General features: G+C 38.5%; 1 protein-coding gene across 1 annotated transcript; it reads right to left on the bottom strand.

Moving 5' to 3' along the window:
• Window positions 1–683: 683 nt before the first annotated feature.
• Window positions 684–21,669, bottom strand: DYTN (dystrotelin). The gene is made up of 14 exons (XM_075029286.1): window positions 21,633–21,669; window positions 19,496–19,570; window positions 17,649–17,850; window positions 14,908–14,993; window positions 13,928–14,016; window positions 13,187–13,258; window positions 12,663–12,826; window positions 11,665–11,776; window positions 8,912–9,057; window positions 7,140–7,311; window positions 5,354–5,424; window positions 3,109–3,268; window positions 1,354–1,834; window positions 684–787 (listed from the first exon to the last, which is right to left on the bottom strand). Exons 1-14 carry the CDS (start codon window positions 21,649–21,651, stop codon window positions 684–686), a joined length of 1,953 nt encoding a protein of 650 aa, XP_074885387.1. The 5' UTR covers window positions 21,652–21,669.
• Window positions 21,670–23,362: the final 1,693 nt, after the last annotated feature.

Here is a 23,362-nt window from a genome sequence, read left to right as displayed (position 1 = left end):
CTAATAACCAAGGAAAAAATTACTTTTCTCACATTTTAAATGCTGCAGGTAAGACTACATTCTTATTAACCATACTATACTAAACATTACATTCTTATTAACTGTTCTATATTAATATATAAGTTAATCAAGAATGGAAAGGCTCTTCTAAAGCAATCAAATTCCTTTACATGTTCAAAGTATCTTTTCCTTCAAATTCAATAGTTTGGAAAAATATGAATATGTAGATATCAGGTATTGAGAAGTCTGACAGTTAAGAACTTATTCCTTCCTTTAGTCTAAGAAACAATGATGTGATTGATAGAATATACGTCACCGAAACCAGTTGACTCACGCCAACTGTCATATAAAAAAATAAATGTTCCTGAAACACAGGCCATTACTGATTATATAGCAGTAAGAAGAGAGGACAGGGCAGGACAGTTGTGAAAGCCAGTGTAATATTAATGAAGACATGCTGATTTTTATCAGTTGGGCCAACATCTACTGCACAGGAGCTGGAAGCCACCAATAGAAAAGCAACATTGTTCTCTAACACTATGGTTCCTGGTGAAGTCAGTAAATGCAGAAATCTGTTATGCTGGGTTATTATAATGCAACATCTGAGACACTTCAAAGAGTCTTACATGGCATCAATTACCTTCAATAGTTCAGTGAAGCTGTAAGGTGAATAGTAGTTTCCATCATTTACAAGCTGGTGAAGTTACTTGGTTGATGAGGTCAGAAAAGGATCTGCAGACATCTTCAGCTGTAGAGAAGAACTCCTGCTGCAAAGCAGATTGTTGAGCTGAAAAGTAGAACAGATTTTAAGTCTTTCAGAGCATTTGGATGCTGCCAGAGCCCTGAAAAACTCTGTCTAAATCTCTAATTTAAGATAACTCTGTAGAAACAGCAGCTTTTTCTGTCATTCTCCTTATTACATCCTCAGTATCAAAAGGGAGGCATCCTGAGTGTTGAGCAAAGCTCTGCTCTGTAAGACCATTGATTACAAAGGGATTTTGTACTGCTGGAAGTCTGCCTGGGACTCGAGTTGTAGTTACAGTGTCACTGAAGTGGCAACAGAAAAGATGTCCCATGCCCTCAGCAGTGTAAGTTTGCTCCTTAATTGGCTGTTGAGACTGATTTCCTCTTATGTGCTTTGACTCATCCAGTTTCAAATTAGTCCAACAGTAGGGGCTATATTTCACCTTACAGGAGTATGTTCTACCTTGCAATATAGAGCTGGAGTACTTCTGCAATGGCAAAGGAAAGATTGTGAGTTTCCCCTGAGGGTTAAATGATTATGAACAATATTATAGACTAAAGTGGATGAAGGTGAGAAGACAGTGTCAAGATAACTGAGAGAACTTATACCTGGTTGGGCTTGGAGAGACAATGCTTCCTTCAGTTTCATCACTAGCTGCTGCAGTTCTACTTCCTCACTGACTTCCTTCTCATCAGGTGGTATCTGCACTGCAGTGGGAGTAAGAACTGTATTCCTCCTGATGCCACCGAAGGAGTTTTCTGTCAATTCAGGCAGATACGTTTGATTCTCTTTTGCTTTTTTATACTGTCCCATAAAAGATCTGTTGCTCTGCAGGGACACTGACTCCAGTGGGTCTTCTGAGAACATGAAGTCCACTGCAGTGGGAACCTCAGGTGTCTGTAAAAGCTGTAATCTATTTGCAGAGTTGGGGGAATTCCAAGATTTCCAGTCCGCACATGTTCTGGCAGTAGGCTTTATTTGGGCAGGATTTAATCCACTCTGCATTCTCCTTTCCAGCAGGACATGTGGATTTCTTGGCATCGTATTCTGACACTGTGCAAAAGGATGCTTTGATGACTGTAACATTGTCTACAGTAGACAAAACACAGAAACTACAAATAATTGATATTTTTGTTTGCTGGTAGTACTAAAATAGGTAGGAAAATAATTTTGGGTCAGAATAAGTATTTTTTTAAAAAATCTCTGGTGAACTAAACCAATTCTTTTCACAAATAAAATATTTTCCTGCAATAAAATAAAACTTTGTGTTTGAGTTTAGACAAATCTATGTGGCCATTTTTTCCACAATTCTAGTCTGAAGACATTATATGCTTTAATGCCATTGAAAAGTGGGAATAATAATGTCCCAAGAATAAATTTGCAGGAAAATTGTTCTAAAAGAATTAAACTAAGGGAAAAAAGATATGTGTATATTAAACACACATCAGACACCTCACACCTGTTAACATTTGAAATTCCAAAACTAGGTCAGTTGTCAGTGCCACAATTGTACTTGGAATTTTCTAGACAGAACTATGATGGCAAGTACCATCCACTGCATTAATGCCGAGTCTGAAGTAACTGGGATGCACTGAGCTGACTGCATACACTGGACACTTAACTGCATGTGTGCAGCCAGTCCCTCATGTTGTGGACAGGCCAGTGTCACAGCATACACACAGGATGGTATGACATGCCAGGTCATACGGGACTCCACGTGCAAGTGACATAAAAGTCACTAAGTGTGCACTGTAGGTGCGTCTGGCTTTTCTCTCTGTTTGACCATCCCTGAAGAACACTCTAAAAACAGCATTGCAGAAAATGCTGTAGGTGGCAAATATGTATGCATTCCCTGTGAAATAAGGGCCTTTTTGGAACTTCAGAGATACTCTAAATGAGCAAGAGTCAATACAATTGAAAAGAAAGAAAATATTTTCTGTAAGAGGTCTGTATTACATCCCAGTACAAGACAGCAATTAGGAATGACAAAAGAGTTTTTTATTTATTCAGTGCCAACATAGGATTCTTCTCTAAAGAAAAGACTGTGATGCAGTATCTAACACTGTTTGAAACCATTTTCTCACTCTTATTGGAATACCCTCTCATTATTTTCATTGCAGTAGTATCTAAACATCCCAGACATGGGTATCTGTGCTAGATGCTAAATACATACAGAATGACAAGAAAACCCCTGCTGCAAAGAGCCTATCTGCTTTCTCTGAAGATAAGAACCTAAAATGACTGAGCAGACAAGCAGAGGGTGCATGAAATAGTATCAAGAGTGCTGGTCTGCAGGAAAAGGAGTAGTTAGTGTTCAGTAATTGCCCATAGCTGTGATGATTCTCGGTATATTTATCACATACCTTTACTTCTTGCTTCATTTGCTGCAGCTTCATTTGCAGGTTTTCATGGCTTGCTCTCAGACTTTGGAGCTTTGCCTCTATTTTGCAGCTTTTGTCTTCCTGGCAGTTGTGAAGAAACTGCATTTTATCCTTCCATTTATTGAACTGCTTCTTCATGTACCTGCCAGGGACACAGGAGGGTGGAAATTTTGCTGTATCACACACACAAATATATGCAGTCATGGAAAAGAGCAAACACTGTAGCACAAACTTTCTCCTCTTCATCAGCTGAGGAAATTTTTGTCAGCTTTGGGGTTAGAGGCCAGTATTTCAGGAACTGGGCTGTATCTGTGGAATTAGCAAAACCAGGAGTGTTCTAGATCAGGAAAGATGTGAGCTGAGTGAAACAGTGGCCAGGACTGAGCCTTGCATCTTGGAATTTTACTTTTCTCACAAAGGTGGCTGCAACAGGAGACACATTATAGCAGTCTCTCTGTCTAGAAGCAAACTACTTATGGCAACTCCCTGACCTGCAAAAGATTGCCATCATTTCCCCCCAAGCAACAAAGGAGTAAAAACAGCCTCTACCCCTTTGATGGAGTTCCTTCTTCCTCCTCTATGCAGCTTTTTTGATGATACCAATAGTTTCTGCACAGGCCACTTCTCCTTGAAAAGATACCGTGATTTTTGCAATTAGAAGTGCCACCCTCCCATGCACACCAGAGAAGATTTAGAAATTACCTACCCAGAGCACCGTATGATAAAAATACCACCCACATCTCTGTTCTAGAGTTGGGATTTCTCTAAGAAGTCAAGGTAGAAATACAGTTTTGTCTTCCCCACAGCTGAGGTGGAGACAGACAGAAAATCTTGTTAACACGACAGTAATAAACCAACTGCTTCAAATCACACAGCAGAAATAGTTATCTCCCTTGCTTAGTTACATCCAGAAGTTCATCTGATTCACTTTCTTTTGGGTATGCGTTGGCTCACAGACAAGAGCCCTATCAGTTTCACTGGAATTATGCAAGATTTGTCTGAATGGGGCATCAAGTCAGACCATTTAAAATTAAAATTAATATTACAGTAGTCCCTTATAACAGCATTTAATGGGTCTTTACTGTAAAATGCAGACTACCTTCAACAAACTCAGAGCCTGGTTCTGTGAACAGGCACATAAATGCTGGAAGTTGGTCCACAAACAAGAACAAAGTGCTTCCCATGAGTAAAGCGATTACACCCAGTTACATGATTATCTCTGGGTCAGAGTGATGCAGTATTTCGGGAGCAGGCTTCCCAGATATCCTCTCAACTATTGCTAATCTAAACAAAAGCTGAAGATCTTTGCCGTATCTCTTTATTTTCCCATGTAAGAACAGAGACTGAGGTAAGGACACCGACTTACAGTGAAACTGCAATTGTTTTGCTCTAGCCTTGGAGTGCCCTTGTGTGAATTTGGAGCAGCAATTGTACATTGACTTATTAGAATGAAACTAAACAGGAACAGAGGGAACTGAACATACTGAAGGAAATAGAGTAGATTCAGAATCAAATTCTACACTTCGCTGTAATTCCATTAGTTTCAGTGGTCACAGACATGACTGTGTCTACAGGACATTCATATATAACTACAAAAATGAAGGAGGGGAAAGCAAAAGTGAAAGGAAAAGGTAAGCATGGTTGCCCATACACCATCTCCCCACAAACAAACAAGCCACCCAAGAAATTTGTAGTTTAGGAATTAATTTATCTTGTCAAAGGTTTGAATATCAGAAGGCACTTCTATGATAATCTAAGTTGTGGAATTTTTACCAATAGTTACCGTATTAAGCCTGTAATCTCTATTTGATTTACAGCATATTTTTTAGAAAGATATCCTACTTTGATTTAAAAACTTCATGCAAATTATGAAATTTGTTTTGATTAAGCCTTATTCAGAGAAAAAATTGAAACAGTATGCTATTCTGATAGTTTTATATGAATTAACAATTTTTCCTTAAAAATGATTTTTAGAAATGTAAACTAACAACTGCAGAAATGCTGATGAAAGCAAACCAAAATGTTTTGCTTTGCCAGAAATTGTTTTTTCCAGTGATCTCCATTTACAATTTTTATTGCTGAGTTTTTACCATTCATCCCCATTTGATAGGATTTTTTTTAAAATCTCAAAATCTCTAAAGTATGGAAAAATCATTTGCCTTCTAGCTCTTCACTGAAGCAGCATTGCCCACCAGTCTTCAGTCATTGTACTACTGCATTTACCTACCTGTTCTCATTGTAAACGCTTCTGATGGATTTGTGCATTTTTAACACATCTGCTTCAAAAGAGGCTATTGCCTATAATAAAAAAGAGAAAAGACTCTGTTCATAACTTTATCAGCAATAACATTTCATTTTCTTTCCAAATTTTGCTATAAGAGGGCATTGAAAATTTTGGGTTTGGTCTGTTTTACAGATTTACTAGTTAACTTACTTTATTTAACTGATTGCAATAAACTGATGCATTGAAGTATTTCTAATGGCTATTAGAACAGACCAGAAAATTTACTCTATAGAACAAATTCTTTGTCCTATGACAAATTCTAAGTGTATGAGAATTTGTTTTGTTTTAAATTAGAACAAAAACCTAATTCCCTGGAATTTCTACAAAATGGAATATTCTGATTTGGGAACAGTCTCTCCCAAGTCCCACAGCTGCTTTGAGGCAAGGAGATGGAGGGAGAGACCGGTTGTAGAAGAAAGAAGAGAAGCTCCTGGTCTTTGGATGGAAGTAGCAGTCTCTGGGCCATGCAGGGGACAGTAGCCCAGAAGTCAGGGAGACAAACTCTTTCCAGGTAAGCTGCTTCAGAGGCATGGTATAACCTGGGCTGCCAGGAAACTATGAGACTGAGAGCTTGGTCCCCAGGACCTCCAAGCTCATAGATTCTATTAAAAGCTATCATTGGACTTAAGATCTGCATCTTTTTAAGCAACATTGAAATAATCTGCAATATAAGATGTTGGAAATCAGTATAAAACTGCTTAAAAAGAATTCTCCACCCAGAGAGAAAACGAATAAGAGAGCAATGCATGTGACAGAATCCCACTACAGTGGTGCAAGTCCCACCTTGCTGTCTTCTAAAATGACAAATGCCAGCCATCAAAATTATACGCTTAAGCAATGTCTGCCCACAACTTCTCCTGCAGATAGGTGCTGGCTGGCACTATACCTGGGCAGCAGGCTGGGCAGCAGAGTCCTAAAAGACAGGTCTTCCAAAGGGCAGCACAGGAGTAGCAGCCAAAGGAGTGACCTGACACGCACAAGCTAATTCTCAGTTACTGCCCCCTTGGCTTCTGGGAAGAACAAGATGAGTGGATGACACAAACTGGTTTGAACACAACCCAGTGTTCCCTATATTCCAAGTATGTGCAGAGCTACCAACCTCTCAAATAAATATAGAAACAAAAACCTGCTATGTACTTATTTTTATCTACACTGTCCTACCCACTGCTCTAGCATTGTTTCTATGCAGGGAACCTGGAAATGGATTGGTGGAGAGCTTTTATGCATGAACTATTTTAGTTGGAGTGGACACTACTCTGGGTTTATCCTTAAGAAGGGCCCATTCTGTCCTCTTGCCATTGCCATGGTGACAAAAATGGCCTGAGCCTAATAAGAATTAAGGCGTCCTTCCTTGACATTTGCTTGCAGTAGGAGGACATGATGGCATTTTTTACTGTCAGAATAGAGGGAGGACTCCAGTCCTAGCTAGTCTTTAATGTGCTACTCTAAGACAACTCAAAAAAAAAAAAGTAACAGAGCAAATATTCTTACAAATGGTTCTGAAATTCATGGAAGTCAAGGAGTTAGTCACTAATCTTGGGAAGGTATCAAATTCAAGCTTCACTAAGTTTTCAGGTTCCACATTTTTTTCCATAAGTGAGAAATTAACAGAAAGGTGAAGCTGCCCATTACTTTTCTTTCTCATTGGTAATTAGAAGTCAGTTAGATAGTCAGCTTAGTAGGTCATCTTCACAGCTTTAGCACTATTACAGCTTCATGTTTTGCTCACCTGAGCTTTTGTCTTGCCTTGCTCTGGTGTCTTGCTGCTACTACTCTCACTCTTCTGCATTACAGTTCTGTTTTCAGATATGAACTTGGGTGACTTCAGGACAGGTCTATCCACTGGGAAAGACAGGTTTTCAGGGCCAGGTAGTGGTGAAGCACGAAGTTCTGCAGGGGGACTGTATAACAACAGAGAAATAATGAGTAGAGAAAGGATCAAGCCTTATATGGTTTTGGTACACAAGAAAGATCAAAATAAAACTAATGCACTGTAAGTAGACAGAAAGCTGTGCTATCGACTATGCAAGAAGTATCGTTTAGCTATGCCTGCTGGCATATTTTGGCTGAAAGAATTAAATTCCTTAAAACAAATTCCACTCTTTCGATAGAATCTCAACAACAGGTTCTTCTTTCCATCCATTTAATATCAGAGCAATTTGCTGCTTCTCTTTTTTGCTTCCTTTAGCCAAGAGCTAAATATCTCAGGAAATTCGACAAGACAGCAAAGAGCCAGATATCCTACTGTTCAGTCCATTCTATGCTAGAAGCCCAGATACCTATCAGCCCCACAGGGACACTTGTAACAGCAACCCCAGATTCTTCTTTCTCTCATTGCTGCCCAAACATTAGGTAAGCAAAACCCCACAGAATTACAGAGAAATCTTGATTGCTCACAGAAGGATTAAATGACATTCAAAATGAAGAATTTTTTGTTGTTGCTGAATACAAGTGGGGAAATATTAGCAATGGAAAATGTTTTGCATTTCACCACATTGTAAAAAACAAACACTGAAATAATATTCTCCATGAGAATCACTGTAACTATCATCCATTGGTCTTACTCTCTATAAAAAATTGCTTTCTAATAGCAATGTACTTACCTAGCAGCATAGCACAATCAAGTTTTATAAACAGATTTTTCTCCTCCTTTGTGCAAGGATGAAATTAATTTTTTCAGAGAGGAGTAACCAGGTTTTCCCTATTTCAGTCTCACTGAAGCCTCATTTAGAGAACATGTGAGATGCAAGAAAGTTGCTAGGTCTTTATACAACTAGGAAGGAATCTCACCCTTGGTACCTTTGTAGTGCTTATCTCATATAATCATTCCCTTCAGTTATTACACTTAAATATCAACCAAAATCTCAGAGCAAGAAAGGAGAAACTATAGGGAAAATCACAACACGACCTCCAGTGCTCATAATTAACCACTGCAATCAGTGGAAATCCAGTAATGAATTTACACATTAACTAAAAGCACACAAAACAGAACTGATCTGAAAGAACCAGAATGGTGACATCAGCTACTCACTATTGTGAGTAATTCCCCAGGACTGCAATTCAGTGGGACTTGAGTAGAATGACTGTCAGTGAATACACTGTGGGTCACATGAGGAAAGTATTCACAGTTAATTTCCAATGAATTTGTCACAGAGGACATGCAGTTGTGACACGTATTAAATATTTGCAAAGCTTGACTCCAGACTCAGCATAAGAAATACCATGGAGAGAAAGAGATGACATAAGGAAGGAGGGAAGGAAGACACAAGCATGTTATATTTTATAAGACAACTGGTCATTAGGTTGTCAGCATGGTAATCATGGTTAAGCTACAGAACAATGTGCAGCAACTTCCCATTTATGCTTTTCCTTTTTTATGGAAAAATCATGATGTGATGTCTGTCATAACAAAATCATTTACTCAAGGGACATAATCTGGCAATATCCCACAGCCTGACATATTATTCAGAGATTATAAACTCATCAGAAACAGAAACTCACAAAGTCTTTTTGTGAGTAGAGAAGTGCCTCTCCTCCACTACCTCCAGAGCCCTCCTTCTCTGAGCCTCCTTTCTTCTGCAGCGCTCTTGAAACAAGTTGTTCCTGATGGTGCGGAGAAAGTGCTTTGCATTCGCCTTTGCTGACATCTATTGGAATGAGGGATAATAAAGAAGAGAGTCAATTTTCAAACAGGTGCTGCCCAGAAGTAGACACAGTCCAAGGCAAAGGCAAGACATAAGAAAGCAAAGGTCCATCTGTTCAACAACTGAAGAGGCTCATGGCTGCTGTCCAAGCTGTAGAAGGGGAGCTGAGGTGGATGATGATGCAGGACCACAGGCAAGAGCAGCTCCAATTCTGTTAGATAAGCAAAACACTCTGCCTGGGCCAAATTCAGGCAGCCTGCAAATGCCTAATGCAGGATTTTGGTGGTTACAATGATTAAGCTCACAGTCACAACGATAGTGCTGCCTGACTAGTATCTAAGTTCCCTCTTGATCAATGGGAAGAAGTACTTTCATACTTGTATGAAGCATTAATAGATATAGCCTTCTGTGCGTCACGTCCTCCTCTCGTACAATACAGTAAAATCCACACTTCATTTGTCACAGCAATGTCAGGCTCAGGTACAACAACTAAGCCCGGTAGCCATATTATCGGAGGACACAAACCAAGTTTGTCCCAAGAAGTGTCTGCTGCAGAACGTGGGGTGAGCCCTGACAGACTGAACAGGGAAAAACAAAGAAAACATACAGCATGCCTCCCAGTCATTTCTCAACATGGTAATAACATTACCACAAGGTGTCAGCACGGTAAGGAAAAACAGTGCTGATAGTTCAAATCCCCACTCAGCAGCACCCTCCCTGATAAACACAATGTGAAAACTTACCCAGCCAATGATAGCATCTGGAGTGGAAGGTATGGGAAAAGTGGCTTACTACTGATTCTTTTATGTCCCACAGGAAGGATATAAAAATGGTATCTGTCATAGTGAGTAGCTTATCTTTTTAATTTTGGTATAGATTTTGGCCACGAAAGTAATATTTACAAGGTTAGTGTTAAGAGTAGGGCTTCATAAAGGAGCCCAAAGTTCAGTGATCCAGTTGCAATATTGCAGCAACAATGTGGGAAAGCTCAATGTCAGGCAGTATAGGAGAGGAAGGGGACTTCATTTTAAAACAAAACTTATTTCACTCGCTCATACTGTCTCACTCACAAGCACTAACATTCATGTGTCCAAGTATTGTTTCCAGCATTCACATACCAGTGGTATGGCCATGATGACTTACAGTGACACAGAGGACAAGAGATGTCAGTTGTCCTTAAGCCTCCTGGGTTCTTCTTAGTGTAAGCATGTGCTGGTTTTCGGATGTGCCTTTAGCTCCTTTAGGAGCTGGCAGTGATTGTGATCTTTTGTCTCCTTATTTGGGTGTTTTATAGGTATAGATCTTGTTCTTTACCTTCACATCATCATCTCTTGTGATGGTATTTTCAAATGGCAGTTTGTCCTTTGTTTCAGGCTACCTTTTGTTTTCCTGATTTGGTTGTCCTCAGAAGCTGTGTGTGGAAGTGCTGTGATCTTGCTGACCAGCTAATCTAGGTTGCATCATCTCCTGCCTTCTTATATCCCTTCTGCCCTTCCTTCTGTTGCTTCCACATCCCCACGCTCCCATTCACACTGATTTTAATGTCCTATTAGACATCTCTACATGATGAGATCAGTTGCCATTTGATTCTCCTACTTTCTCACAGATGGAGGATGAGGAAGATTATTTGGAGGAATGAACATCTGTCTGTTATTTTTAATGCAGATATTGAGCATCCATTTATAGTTTCTCACAGTGTTAGCAATAGGGTTTGGTTTTCAGAAAGAGAGCAATGAAGTGGCTATAGTTGAATGTTCCCCCAGACAAAGGGTGACTGCAAAAGCAGTCTAACATTCTTTAGTCTTGGTGTAGACACTGGCTGCTCAGATATCTTTCATGTTAAGTGCAGGGTTTCAGGAAGGAGACCATGAAGTACAGCTTACTAGGGAAACCTTCATGGGTCAGCTCATTTACTGGAACAGAAGAAGATACTGTTATATAGATCCACAAAAAAACCCTGTCTGCTGCTGTGTGCAAGATCTGGAATCTCCTGCTCAAAAGAGGAACTGGTCTTCCAAACACAAATTCCCAGTGTTGAATTTCACCACTAGTGTGATGAAAGCACAAGTTGCCCCTGTAATGGAGCCCAAGTAGGTGAGCTTAGTTGGGCCCATGCTGCCTCTTTGTGCTGCATCCCTAACTGACAGAGACAAATTAATCCAAAATGCTTACAATAAAGTGGAAAAGCTCTGAAATTAAAGAAATTTCATGCATGACTTTGTACAATTTTAGAATTAATTAATTTCTGAATGAGTCCACGCTGGGATTGGGAGGAAGGAGCACTGGAACACAACGAGGGCCCTTTGCACAGGTTTAAGGACAATCTGCAAATGGCAAACTTGCCATAAAACTCCTTGGGAAGAGGACTTGCACTATGACATTTCATGGTTCTATTCAGTTATTTCAGAACAAAACACTCCTTCTAAAGTTAGAAGCCCCCTTTTTTCCTTTCCCTGACTCACTGTTCCCAGATTAATAATGCTAATATGTCATGGCCATTATGGCTAATACACACACAATTTCATAATCAATGTAGTTCGAGAGTCTACTGCCTGCTTGCTGACATGAAGAACCTGAACAGGGAAATGAATCAGTACAATGGGACTCTACCTGCACACAGTGTTCCACAACAGGATGTGACCTCTTATGTTGTTTGCTGAGACGACCAGTGAAAAAGCAGACTTGGCAAAGGTCAAAATTGAAGCACTTCAGACAGCGATACCTGTGAGGGAAAACAGAAGGATTGAGTTACTTCCCCACAAGTAAGAACTTGGGGTAAGTGAGCTTGATTACTGGAAATCCAGATCCCTGGGTTCTGAAATGCAGAGAAGCACCTTTGTTAGAATAGTGACTTTCCTCAGCATTCTATGAATGCAAGAGTTATTTTGTCCAAATGACAGTGGACTGTTCTCCAGAACCCACTAACGATTTTGATATTATTTATTTGCTGCACTGAAATTCAGTCCAAGGAAGAAACAGTTGTTCTAGCACCACTTTTGAGAATGCAGTCACATCTTCATATGCTTCTTATGCACCAGCTTATCTCTATTCGCTGCTCTCATGTAACTGTTAATATCAATACTACTAAATCCTACTACTGATGTAGGATTTGCAACTTTGCAAAAAACTAAAAATGCAAAAAACCTAAACCTGCAAGCTTACTATCAGTGAGAAGTGAGTAACAGTAAAATGCTTTTCTGAGCATTCTGGTCAGTAGGTAATGGATAGTGCTCTTTTTATACCATTAAACCATTTTATACTATTACTTAGATGAATAAGATGCTAAGATGGATAACTTAACTAGACAGTTAATACACCTGATTATGGGACAAAGAACTAAGAAATAAGATACACAGGTTTAATTGCCTTTACCACTTAACTGCCAGTTTACTTTCAGTAAGTCTCCATAATCACATCTGTGCTAGTGAACTGAAGAGAAGCAGGATGCAAGCTTGAGCGCTAGTCTGTGATGATTCTCTCTTTCCCTATCTTACTTGTTAAATTAGATTATGTCCAAAGTTTCTTGCTTAATACAGTCTGTAAGGTATGCAAACAATGGTAAGAACTATTTATGTGGATGCTATAGACTACAGTAATTACTGACGCACCTGAGGCCTGTAATGGGGAAAATTTTGCAGACTCTACACCTAGCTTGGTGAGAAACCATTTCTGTGGCTGATAATCTGTAACATGTAGGGAGCCACAGGAGAACAGCAGGCTCCGATCTCAGCCAAGAGAGGAATTTTTCTTCAACAATTGCTGAATTCAGAACCTGGAAAAAATACATGTCTCAAGTTCAGCCATTTACTTGAAAAGAACTGGTGTCTCATCTACAATTCCTAATGAAATCTCCAATATTGGACTCTGCTAGCACAGATTTTTCATTCATGTAAAATGTTACTGGGTTCCAAAGGTTTTGGAATAAATGCAAAAGTCTTCAGTAGTATCTTACTGAAGATGCTTTTACTGAGCATCTTTTCTACAGCTATAAATTCTCCTATACTGTGAAACTGACAATCAGTCCTGCCCCTTAAAAGTAGATACTGGTGGATGTTATATGGTGATATGCTTGCAATTTTAATCAACAAGCAACATTCAAAATAATTTCCCAGGACATCAGAATTTCACTCACCCCATGGAAACAGCTGTGAGTCGCAATTTCCACACAAGACAGAGTGCAGCTTTCTCCCACAATGGCTGGGATCTGCATCAGGAAGAAAGGCTCAGAAACACCTCAACAAAAAACAGATGTTCCCATCATGCTCTGCTGAGATGGTGACAGCACACAGATGGTGAAGCATCTATAGAAATGCCATTTTACAGACTGCTCTGAAGAAAACATGTTCATATTCATACCATCAGTATGCAATTTCATAGTTCAGTGTCAGAATGATTTGCTTCCAGCTCACTTACTGAAATGGATCAACGTACTATGATGCCATACTAGAATACTGAAGGACACTGGGTTTGAACCTCAGGGGCCATTTTCAAATCCCATTTTCAGCACCAGTTCACCTGGAAATACCTGTATGCTAAGGCATTTTTCTGCACCCGCAAGCTATTCTAGTGCATAGAGATACCTGAAGTTTGGGGTCACTTTAGGAACAGCTGCATGCAGCTGTTCCCAGGACCTGTAAGCTCAGGCAAAATGAATGCACAGAGGCACTGATGCAAGTGGTTACTCTGACTGAGAAAAGATAGAGAATTTAATCTTTTACCTACTTTGCATGGTAGTTCCCTATGTCTACAGTTTCCTACTGAATTCAGTCCCATAATGCAATCAGACAAAAAATGTATCAACCATGTGGTTTTTTCTCTTAGATTAGGATACTCCTACAAGACCTGTTGTGTAACAGCACTGCAGTGACATTACCTTGTTTAAGTCTGTTAGTAGGCTTCTCAGGGCACTACGGGTAATCAAGGCTGCCTTCCCATCAGGGACAGCATAAAACTGGAAGAAAGCTGAAAACAACCAGAGAAAAGAAACTGGAATTCTGGCAGAGCCTAAAGTGTCTTCTAGCTACTTTTTCTCAAACTATCGACATGATGATTGCAGCCTACCAAATAAACCCCTCAAGAAAGTTCCCCTTTATTGTCTATCTAACAGGCACTCAGTGACTGCTGTGACAATACTTTCTTCCTACAGGCAGGGGAAAGAGAAGGAAAGCAAGGAAATTATGACAATTCCTTATTCCTAGCATCTAAGACAGGTAAGGATGAAGGAAACAATGAGCTCATTTTCATGGCTGTAAGAAAAATGTTTAAATATGTTTATACAAGATATGCCCTATTTAAATTGTGAATTGTTAATTCCAAATTGTAATTTGGAAGGAAATACACAATATGCAGTGGGAGAGTATGAGGCCAATATGCCACTTGTGGTCCGTTTGTTCTCCATTTTGAGCACTTAATTCAGGCAGAAATCTTTGTGCTGCACATTGCACTGGGCTACCTTTATCTGTTACACTTAGTTCTTTAGCATTTTGTCTAATGTTAAAAGGGCTCTAAAAGATTCCTGGATCAAATATATATAATTGTTTTCTAATCCAATGAAATTTAAAACTAGGGGTTTTCTCTTCTTTTTTTGCTAGGCAAATAGAACTTGGCCTTCATTTTTAATCTCTACTTATCTTAAACTTTACCATGACTTGTTTTGAGACTCTATGCAAAGATGGCTATGGACATTGATGGAAAGGTATTCTATTGCATCAGCCTTTCTCTACAAGTAAGCAGTCAACAAAATTTACTTTTTGCATGGCAGAACTGTATTCTCTTTTAAAGTAAAAAATTACAATGGAGATTTTTCTCAATGTTTAGTATTTCAGGCAGTGTATAAAATCATACATTTCACACCTCTGTATTTAGCCAGTAGAGTGTCTCCTGAAAGGGCAATTAGGGCAGCTGCAGCAGATCTAGTTTTGATATAACCTGTTCCAGATCTAGGAAAATAAAATAAGTTACACTACATTCACCAAGAATGTAAAAAATGAAACCTCTAAAGAAAAAGATCTTGCTATGTTGGAAGACAACGTCAAAACTCATATCTCTTTATATGTATATAACTGATGTCACATTTTAGTGATATTTTGTGTCTAGGACGCTTTGTCACTGAACATAACTACAGAGTTAACTGTTCAAGATACCATGCTGTCATGGTTTAACCCCAGCCAGCAACTAAGCACCACACAGCCACTCACTCACTCACTCGCCCCTGGTGGGATGGGGAAGAGAATAGGAAGGGTAAAAGTGAGAAAACTCATGGGCTGAGATAAAGACAGTTTACTAGGTAAAGCAAAAGCCATGCACGCAAGCAAAGCAAAACAAGGAATTCATTCACTATTCCCCATTGGCAGGCAGGCGTTCAGCCATCTCCAGGAAAGCAGGGCTCCATCACATGTAACAGTTACTTGGGAAGACAAACGCCATCACTCCAAACATCCCCCCCCTTCCTTCTTCTTCCCCCAGCTTTATATACTGAGCATGATGTTGTGTGGTCTGGAATATCCCTTTGGTCAGTTGGGGTCAGCTGTCCCGACTGTGTCCCCTCCCAACTTCTTGTGCACCCCCAGCCTACTTGCTGGTGGGGTAGGGTGAGGAGCAGAAAAGGCCTTGACTCTGTGTAAGCACTGCTCAGCAATAACTAAACCATCCCTGTATTACCAACATTGCTTCCAGCACAAATCCAAAACATAGCCTCATACTAGCTACCATGAAGAAAATTAACTCCACTCTAGCCAAAACCAGCACACACGCAATCATAAAACAAAAAGACAGCATCTCCTTCAAAGACTTCACATTCCATGTAAAATATAATTTTACATTTACAATACATGTCCTAAAAAAATTCTGCTCTTCATTTGTGGAAAGCCTTCCCAGATGTAGAAGAGAAAGCAGGATTACAATCTGGTTTCTGTATTATATCATCAGGTAGCTTCATGCTGGCCCCAGATCTGCACTGAGCTTCTCTTGGGGTGATTCACTTTAATTTCACCGCAACTCAATTTAATCAAAAGGATATATGCAGGAGCAGGACTTTAGTTTTGACAGTTAGATCTTAAAGAATGTAGCTGAATTTAGAACCCCAGTTTGTGACATAAGCACCTAATGAAAAAACTTTTCTTTATGTGAAGACAAAGAAGACATGAATTGGAAACCATAACTCAGGAAATCCTGGAATTCTATATTTAAGATATCACTTTCGGAAAGCAGTATTGCACTTCAGAATATCATTACGTAAAGTTGTCTTCAAGACTCTTTAGATAAACTGCATTTTAACAGAGCATACTGCATAAAGCTGCAATATAGTCTCTAAAGTATGAGCTGCACGGGAAATTGTTGGTTAAAAGTTTCTAGATTTTGAATTTATCTATTTAGTTTTTCCACAACTTTCATAGGAAAAAAGTCCAAGATTAAAGCTAAAGTATGCAATCAAAAACCCTTATGGTGGTTTATGTAAGCTTATTAATAAGCTACCACACAAACATGGAAAATCTCTTATGTGCTCTTGCCATGAAACACTTTCCAGTGTTTATAGTGGAGAACAGCACTCTACAGAGAAAACATGATTACAAGAAAATTATAAGAAGCCTTTTCTATCCTATATTCATGGCAAGAAACTTGTGAAAAAAATTTTTAAAAAGAAATTACAGCACAAAGAAAATGATGGACTGTCCTAAGAAACCAGAAAAAAAGACCAGGATAGTCCTGTTCAGAAGATTCTTCTAAATGATTTCCCTACAGTGCACACAAATTACAAAATATTCTTGATGTTTCTAGCTTTGTTTCATAATACACCAGTTTATTCTTAGCCTTAATTGATTTTTTTAAGTACAAAAAAATTCATAACATGGGACCTTAAGCAGTAGTGATCATGTTGTTAACGAATAGTGATTCAGGAAAAAGTACTGCAGACCACTCATATCTCACTCACTTTCAGTAAAAAACTTTGCTCTGATGTAGAAGGGAATAAATTTCACCTGTGGTGAATAAGTTGTACAATGAACTTAGCCTTTGTCTTTTAAATCTGATACAATCACAAACCAATCTTGCCTGTAGTCAATTAATTCATTAATCACAAACAATACATAAGAAAAGTACACTCTGTGAGCTGCTTCCTTACTATTCCCAGAAACTATTCGCAGGAGCTAGCTGATCAGCTTAGTTATGAGACAGTAGTTTTGTTTCATAATTGGTTGATGAACTTTTTAAGCTGGAGAAAAATGAATAATGAAAAGCGACTGGCAAATTCTTGACCTGTGTATGGTCATTCAAAGGCAAATACCGATTCTTTTTCAGGAATGTATCAAAATATGGCACTCAAAAGAAGAGCTACTCTCTGTAAAGTTGTTTACAGAAAAAGTTAACATGGACTGGCAGATATCTGGACTTCCAGATAATTTTTGAAACATTTGACCACTGTTTCTCTGGTAAAGCTTTGTGCCTCATATTCCTATAGCTGAGCTATTCCCATTGTGTATACCAAGCAAAGTACTGTAAAAATGGGAAAGTTTCATACAGAAATGCTGTAAAAGTGGTAGAAACAGACTTATTCTAGCTGTACTTCGTGATGGATTTACATTTGTGCTTCCTCTCACCTGTCATACATGGCAGCTAGCAGGCTCAATGTGAATCCAGCAGCTCTTGGATCTACCTGGCCTGGTTTTTCTAATCTCACCCTTTGGAACAGTTTTGTCAGCATTCCAGAGATCTGCTGCACTTTCAGAGAAATCTGCCTTTCCCTCTGGCTCTGTTCACTTGATAGGATGTGCTGAACCAGAGAAACATCAATCAAATCCACTGTGGGAAAATTAAGGGAGAAATGAATGAGGATCTCTGCCTTTTCATGAATGGAAGCTCAACATTTTTTTATTAGAAGTGCCTAGCTAAGGTAAGTCTGTAAAATGAAGTCTAAAACAGTATGCAACATAAAAAGGAAATAATCTGGGAAAGTTCTTGCTGGGTTTATGGATGTAGCAAAACTGGTGGGACTACAAAGATAGAGCAACTCAACTAAAATTCCCTGGATGTGATTTTGGGATAGATAGGAAGGGAAGAAAATAGCACAATTAACTCCATCCAAATTATAGACCTAACTTTCATTCTATGTAGAGATAGCATAAAACTATGCACCATTCAGCACTTCAGAAAAAAAGCTCACCTGGGACCGTAAAAACAATTTGTGCTTTGATGTAAGCTTTCTCCTCATGCACAAGTAGAAAGAGAAGGAGGGTGCTATGGCCAAGAAAGGGGCAAAGAGGCTGTATATAAATGTGCCGTGGAATAACTAATATCCAGTGGGAAGAGAGAGCTATGACTTCTTAAATGTCACATTCAGCACCACAGAGGCATGATCAATTAGAATTAACATCAGAAGATTGTAGTAGATTGAAAGTCTGTAGATCACTGAAGAAGCAGAGAAGCTAGAATATGTCACCTATGGTCTTTCCAGCACAGATGGGGAAATATCAGTGTGAGACACTGGTGAATCTCAATCTGGAAACCTATGTACAATTCTGGTCACCACTGTTCAAGGAGCAGTAGAGTAACTGGGATAGATGCTACGAGTGCCTAGAGACATGGAGGACTAGGCAACAGAGCTAATGAAAACCAGTACCTGTGTGAACTGGTACTTCTGTGCTGTGACACATAGCACCGGGCAGATTTACCATATCAGGACTGAGATCAGATTAAATACATTCATAGAAGAGCATGCCCAAAATGAAAAAATATGGCCAAGGCCAACAAACTAGTCATCTTTTCTGTGCTACCCTGAAGACATCACTTGCAGTATTGTGCATTTTCAGCAACAGACTGTTTCAAGTGGAAAATTCAAGACTTCCATGCATTTTAGCTCGATATAGAATTTACATCCAGTAATTTCAAAGCGAGCTAGGTGACCAGGGCTTTGTTCCATAATTCTTTGCTTGCACAGAATTCTCGCTCATTTCAAAGACAGGGAGAATGAGTGCTAGCCAGGGTTTTTCTGGTCTATCATATTTTATTTTGTTCTCATTAATACTTATAGTATTAATAATAATGCCTGTCAAGGCATTTTCAATTATCTGCAATTATTTCCAATAAATCAACTTCTAAGAAACACATGAGAATTTGACATTTAATGAGAATAATAATATACAGATAAAGATTCATAACTGCCAGTGATGTCTACATAGCAGTGTTGTAGATTGTAATAATAACGTGATTCTCCCATGCCTTTAGAATTTTACCCATGTATTTCCACTGACATTTGAAAGGGAGGTGTGTGGGGGTCAATTTGTATATGAAGTACGATCTAGCTCTTAAGTGTTTGTAATGCATCTTGAGATTCTCAGGTGGAAAATGAGAGAGCAAAGAAGCATAATAACTCATGGTGATAGCAACACAAGTTTTTTACAGATTCTTCTCCCTGTCAAAGCAACCAGGATTCTCTTCAGCTACTAACACTGGCACAGACTTTGTACTGAGCGTAGTTTTAGGGCTGTTCTGTAGACGGAGCTCTGAACATCATTGAAAGCCTCTGTGAAAGAACATAAACACACATTACAATAGAGTGATTCATTAAAAAAAAAAAAAAGGAAAGAAAGAAAAACAAATTGTTTAACTAAAAGTCAAAATAACCAAATTTGAACTCAATCAAAAGCAACAATACTCTGAAGGAAAATTTTGAAAAAAATGGGGAAAAAAAATTTTGTTCTTTTTTTCCAATAGCTTTGTGGGGAAAATGGTCTTCTTATGAACAGTGACATGACAAGTCATAAAAATAGTATTTAACATACAGAGCACACCTGCTTCTTTGTGAATCAAATCCATTCATAGACCAGAAAAAAGGATATGCACTGTGCATACTTTTAGCCAAGATCATAATGAAATAATATTTCTTCAGGCAAAACAATTTCTTGATCAGAGATGCTCTTTTACAAGGAACAGTTTGTCAGTCTGCACAGCAGGGTTATTGTTTTGGATGCATATCGTTTCAAGCATTAAACAAATTTTCTGTCAAGATCAACATCTGGGACTCACAGATGAAGATCAGCAATTTACCAGAGCAACTGGCTTTTGACATCTCTTCTTAGTAGTCCCACTCAAGATGCTTGACTAAATTCCATACCCTTACATGATTTCAGCTCATTCCTTTCACATCACTAAAGGATGTTTTCCTGAGTGGGAAGTAAGGGCTTCTGAACATGACCTATGCCTGATACTTTACACACAAACCTAGAACTTCAAGACAAAAAAAAGGCTTGTTCACAAAGCTTTAGAAACTAGAAAGGGATCTGTCAGTTATCCTCCTGTCCTCAGACAGTTAATTAAGGTCAAAGATAGGCAACATATACACATAACTGAGTGGAAATAATTTATGAAACTCTCTACCTGTTTAGTCTGGAAATGAGCCAATCTGCGCAGTGGTTTCCCACAAATGTACCAGACTAATGTTAATAGTCAGCAAATTATGGGCTCTGCTGGTTCCCAGATGCTGCCTAAGATATAGAAATAAGCCAATATCTGCTACACCATCTGTTTAGTCCTGCTCTTGTCATACTATGTTTTGTGATATTATTTGGAGATGTAGTGTAGCATGTCATACAATGTGAAAAATGAGTTTTGACTTCCATGCATCATCAGTTCTCCTTCTTCAGTAAGCTGATCCAAAGCTCTTTTGAAAGTAACAGAAAGACTCCCACAGTTTTCAGTAGGCTATGGATTAAATTCCAAATGCTTATTTTCAAATACAAATGCTAGAAACATACACATGATCCAACTCAAACACCTTCCATGTGCAAGATGACTTTCTAAGTGAAGAGAATCTGTTTTAGTAGCCATCTGCTACTCACTTCAAGTCCATCGTTACAGACAAAATGTGGCCTCAAAGCAGGGCATTCTGTGCCTGTCAAGCACAGTTCCAGAATTAGCTTGCAAGAGCACATAAGTAAAACAGCAGACAAAGAAAAAAAAGCCCAAATAAAATAGGAAATATTTTAGGATTATTATTTATGAGAGGCTATTCAGGGGCATTAAACTCTTTCATTTTTCATAAGAATGGAGCTTCCCCTTTGGACAGAAAAGCAGCATGTAATCATTTTGCAGTGGGTCAAACTTCACCTCAAGACTCATAAATGCTCTTTGTTGAGAAGCTGACAAAGGAATTCCTACACATATAGAAAAGAGTGCATTGTTTCCTGACATCTCCAGCTGGTTACCTGCTAGTTCTGCATTTTGCACTACTTGTTATGTAGCAGATGAAGTATCCACTAAGACTTTGCACTCAAAAAGGGAGTGTATGGCCATCCTTCATGCCTATTCAAGAATATGTGAAAAAACTTACCATATATTATAAATTAGGGAACACAGCATCTGTGCGCCTGACCATTCCATGAACCAACAAGATAATGGCAAGGAAGGTTCCAGGACAGATCGAAAAATAAAGGTAGGACATCACAGCTGTGTAATTTGTCATTTATGTGTTACAGCACAGAGATTCTGAAAGTGGCATGACTTCATTACAATTCAGTAGTTTCTGTTCAAACAGACACAGAAATGTCTCTGAGAAAAGTTGGGGAAAAAATGATAAAAATCCTTACCCTGCAAGTCTGGATCCATTTGAAATGAACAGATGGCATTAGGCGTTCTATAATGAAACAAACCAAAGTGTAAAACCACATTTTCTAGACAGAGACATATCGAACCATTCAAATCAAATCTTTTAATCTGAACAATTTACTGGATGCATTTCAGAAAAGAAATTAAACAGAACTACATAAAACAACATAAAACTCTTGGTGCCAAGTGCAGAGAAACTCCAGAAAATTGCAGGCTCTCTGCTCAGGATAAAGTAGGAGTAACTCTAGTAACTGCGAAATTGTACCAGGGTGAAACCAGTCCCCAAAACAGTTTCAAGTACAGGAAATGGGATCTTTCACTATTGAAGAGTCCAGTGTCTACATACAGGATTACTACACAGTTCATCATGTATAATTTCAGGTCAGAGAGGGCATACCTTTACACCAGACTCCTCCCAAGATTCACTGGTTGCAATTGCTCACAAGTATATTTTCTAAAACTTTCAAAGAGAACTAAAGTTTTCAGCTGAGCTGACATTATTTCTTTTTGAGCTGAGAAAGCAGGGAAAAGGGAAGCGTAACCATTAATCTACTTTTTTACACAACCATGAAAGCAAAAGTAATTATGTCCCTGTTAATAATAGAAACTGAATGTCTCCCCTCAGGATTTATTTCATTAATGCAACATAAAAATATAAAGATGAATTCAGTACAGTAACTACCTTTCACTAAATATCAGAGTTGAAAAACACTAGGTATAGCTGATCTAAGTTACACAAGACTCCAAAGGCCACATATGTGGCTTATAGTGGGCAAAAAAAGGAAATTTGCTAGAATAAATAAAAATTAAATAGTTGGAAACTATCTAAAACTTAAATAATAAATTTGGTATTAAATCTGAACTTACCCAAAGGTTCGTTTTTATTACTTTTTTCCAGTGAGAGTCATTGGTCACTTGTCATAAACATGACAGAATACTGGCTGATTATGAAGCATAAATATTCAATGGTCTATAATTACTGAGTCTACCATAAATATGCTTCTCACCATTTTAATTGGTGAAAGCTGCAACTTTGTGTTTCAGTCTGTAAAACTTCTTCATTAAAGACTACAATGTCACAGTTTTTATTGAAGTTCTTCTTTGAAAGAAATACCACTATGTTTCCTTTTCACTATTCTTCTATTTTCTTCCTTACTAAGGCTTAGAGCTTGGACTCAACCCTGTGTTCTGCAAGACTGCAATTCTGACCAATATTTACGTACGCATGTAACTTTGCTTATACAATTACTCCTAAAATAGGTGCAGTAGTATATGCCTCTGCACAGCTTGACGGAAAAGTCAATGTATGGAGTCAATGAAATCAGAAGATTCTAAGCAATGAATTAAACATAAGTGTTTAGTGAAAGCTACATGTAGCAACTTGAAAGATAGACTTACAAACACACAGCTTGCCTCATGTTTTCCTCCTTTTTTTCTTTCCACCAAAGGTCCATAAAGTAAAGCAAAAGGATGAATGTAAAAATACACAGGTTAAACTCACTTAAATTAGAACTCACTCCTTAGAATTTGCTCACTCAAATAAGAACAGATCCACTGACTTCACCGAGTTAAACAGCATGCATAATCTATTAGTACTTGATACTGTAAGATGATAAGCTCTCTATCCAGTACAGTGCAATGTCTAACCTTTAAATTACCCACATGGATAAACACACTATACTCTTGTACTAGGGTATTTGTGGTCTCAAAG

The sequence above is a fragment of the Buteo buteo genome, chromosome 5 (assembly GCF_964188355.1).
Source record: "Buteo buteo chromosome 5, bButBut1.hap1.1, whole genome shotgun sequence".
NCBI classification, from domain to species: domain Eukaryota; kingdom Metazoa; phylum Chordata; class Aves; order Accipitriformes; family Accipitridae; genus Buteo; species Buteo buteo.
This window is presented reverse-complemented; position numbering and strand designations above follow the sequence as displayed.

What these genes read in the sequence shown, in the direction of transcription:
- DYTN (XM_075029286.1), bottom strand. An exon ending in CTAGCTGCCATGTATGACAG is followed by an intron (nt 14,994 to 17,648) that starts GTGAGAGGAAGC and finishes TTATTTTCCTAG; the next exon opens with ATCTGGAACAGGTTATATCA. An exon ending in GTCTCTCCAAGCCCAACCAG is followed by an intron (nt 788 to 1,353) that starts GTATAAGTTCTC and finishes TCTACTTTTCAG; the next exon opens with CTCAACAATCTGCTTTGCAG.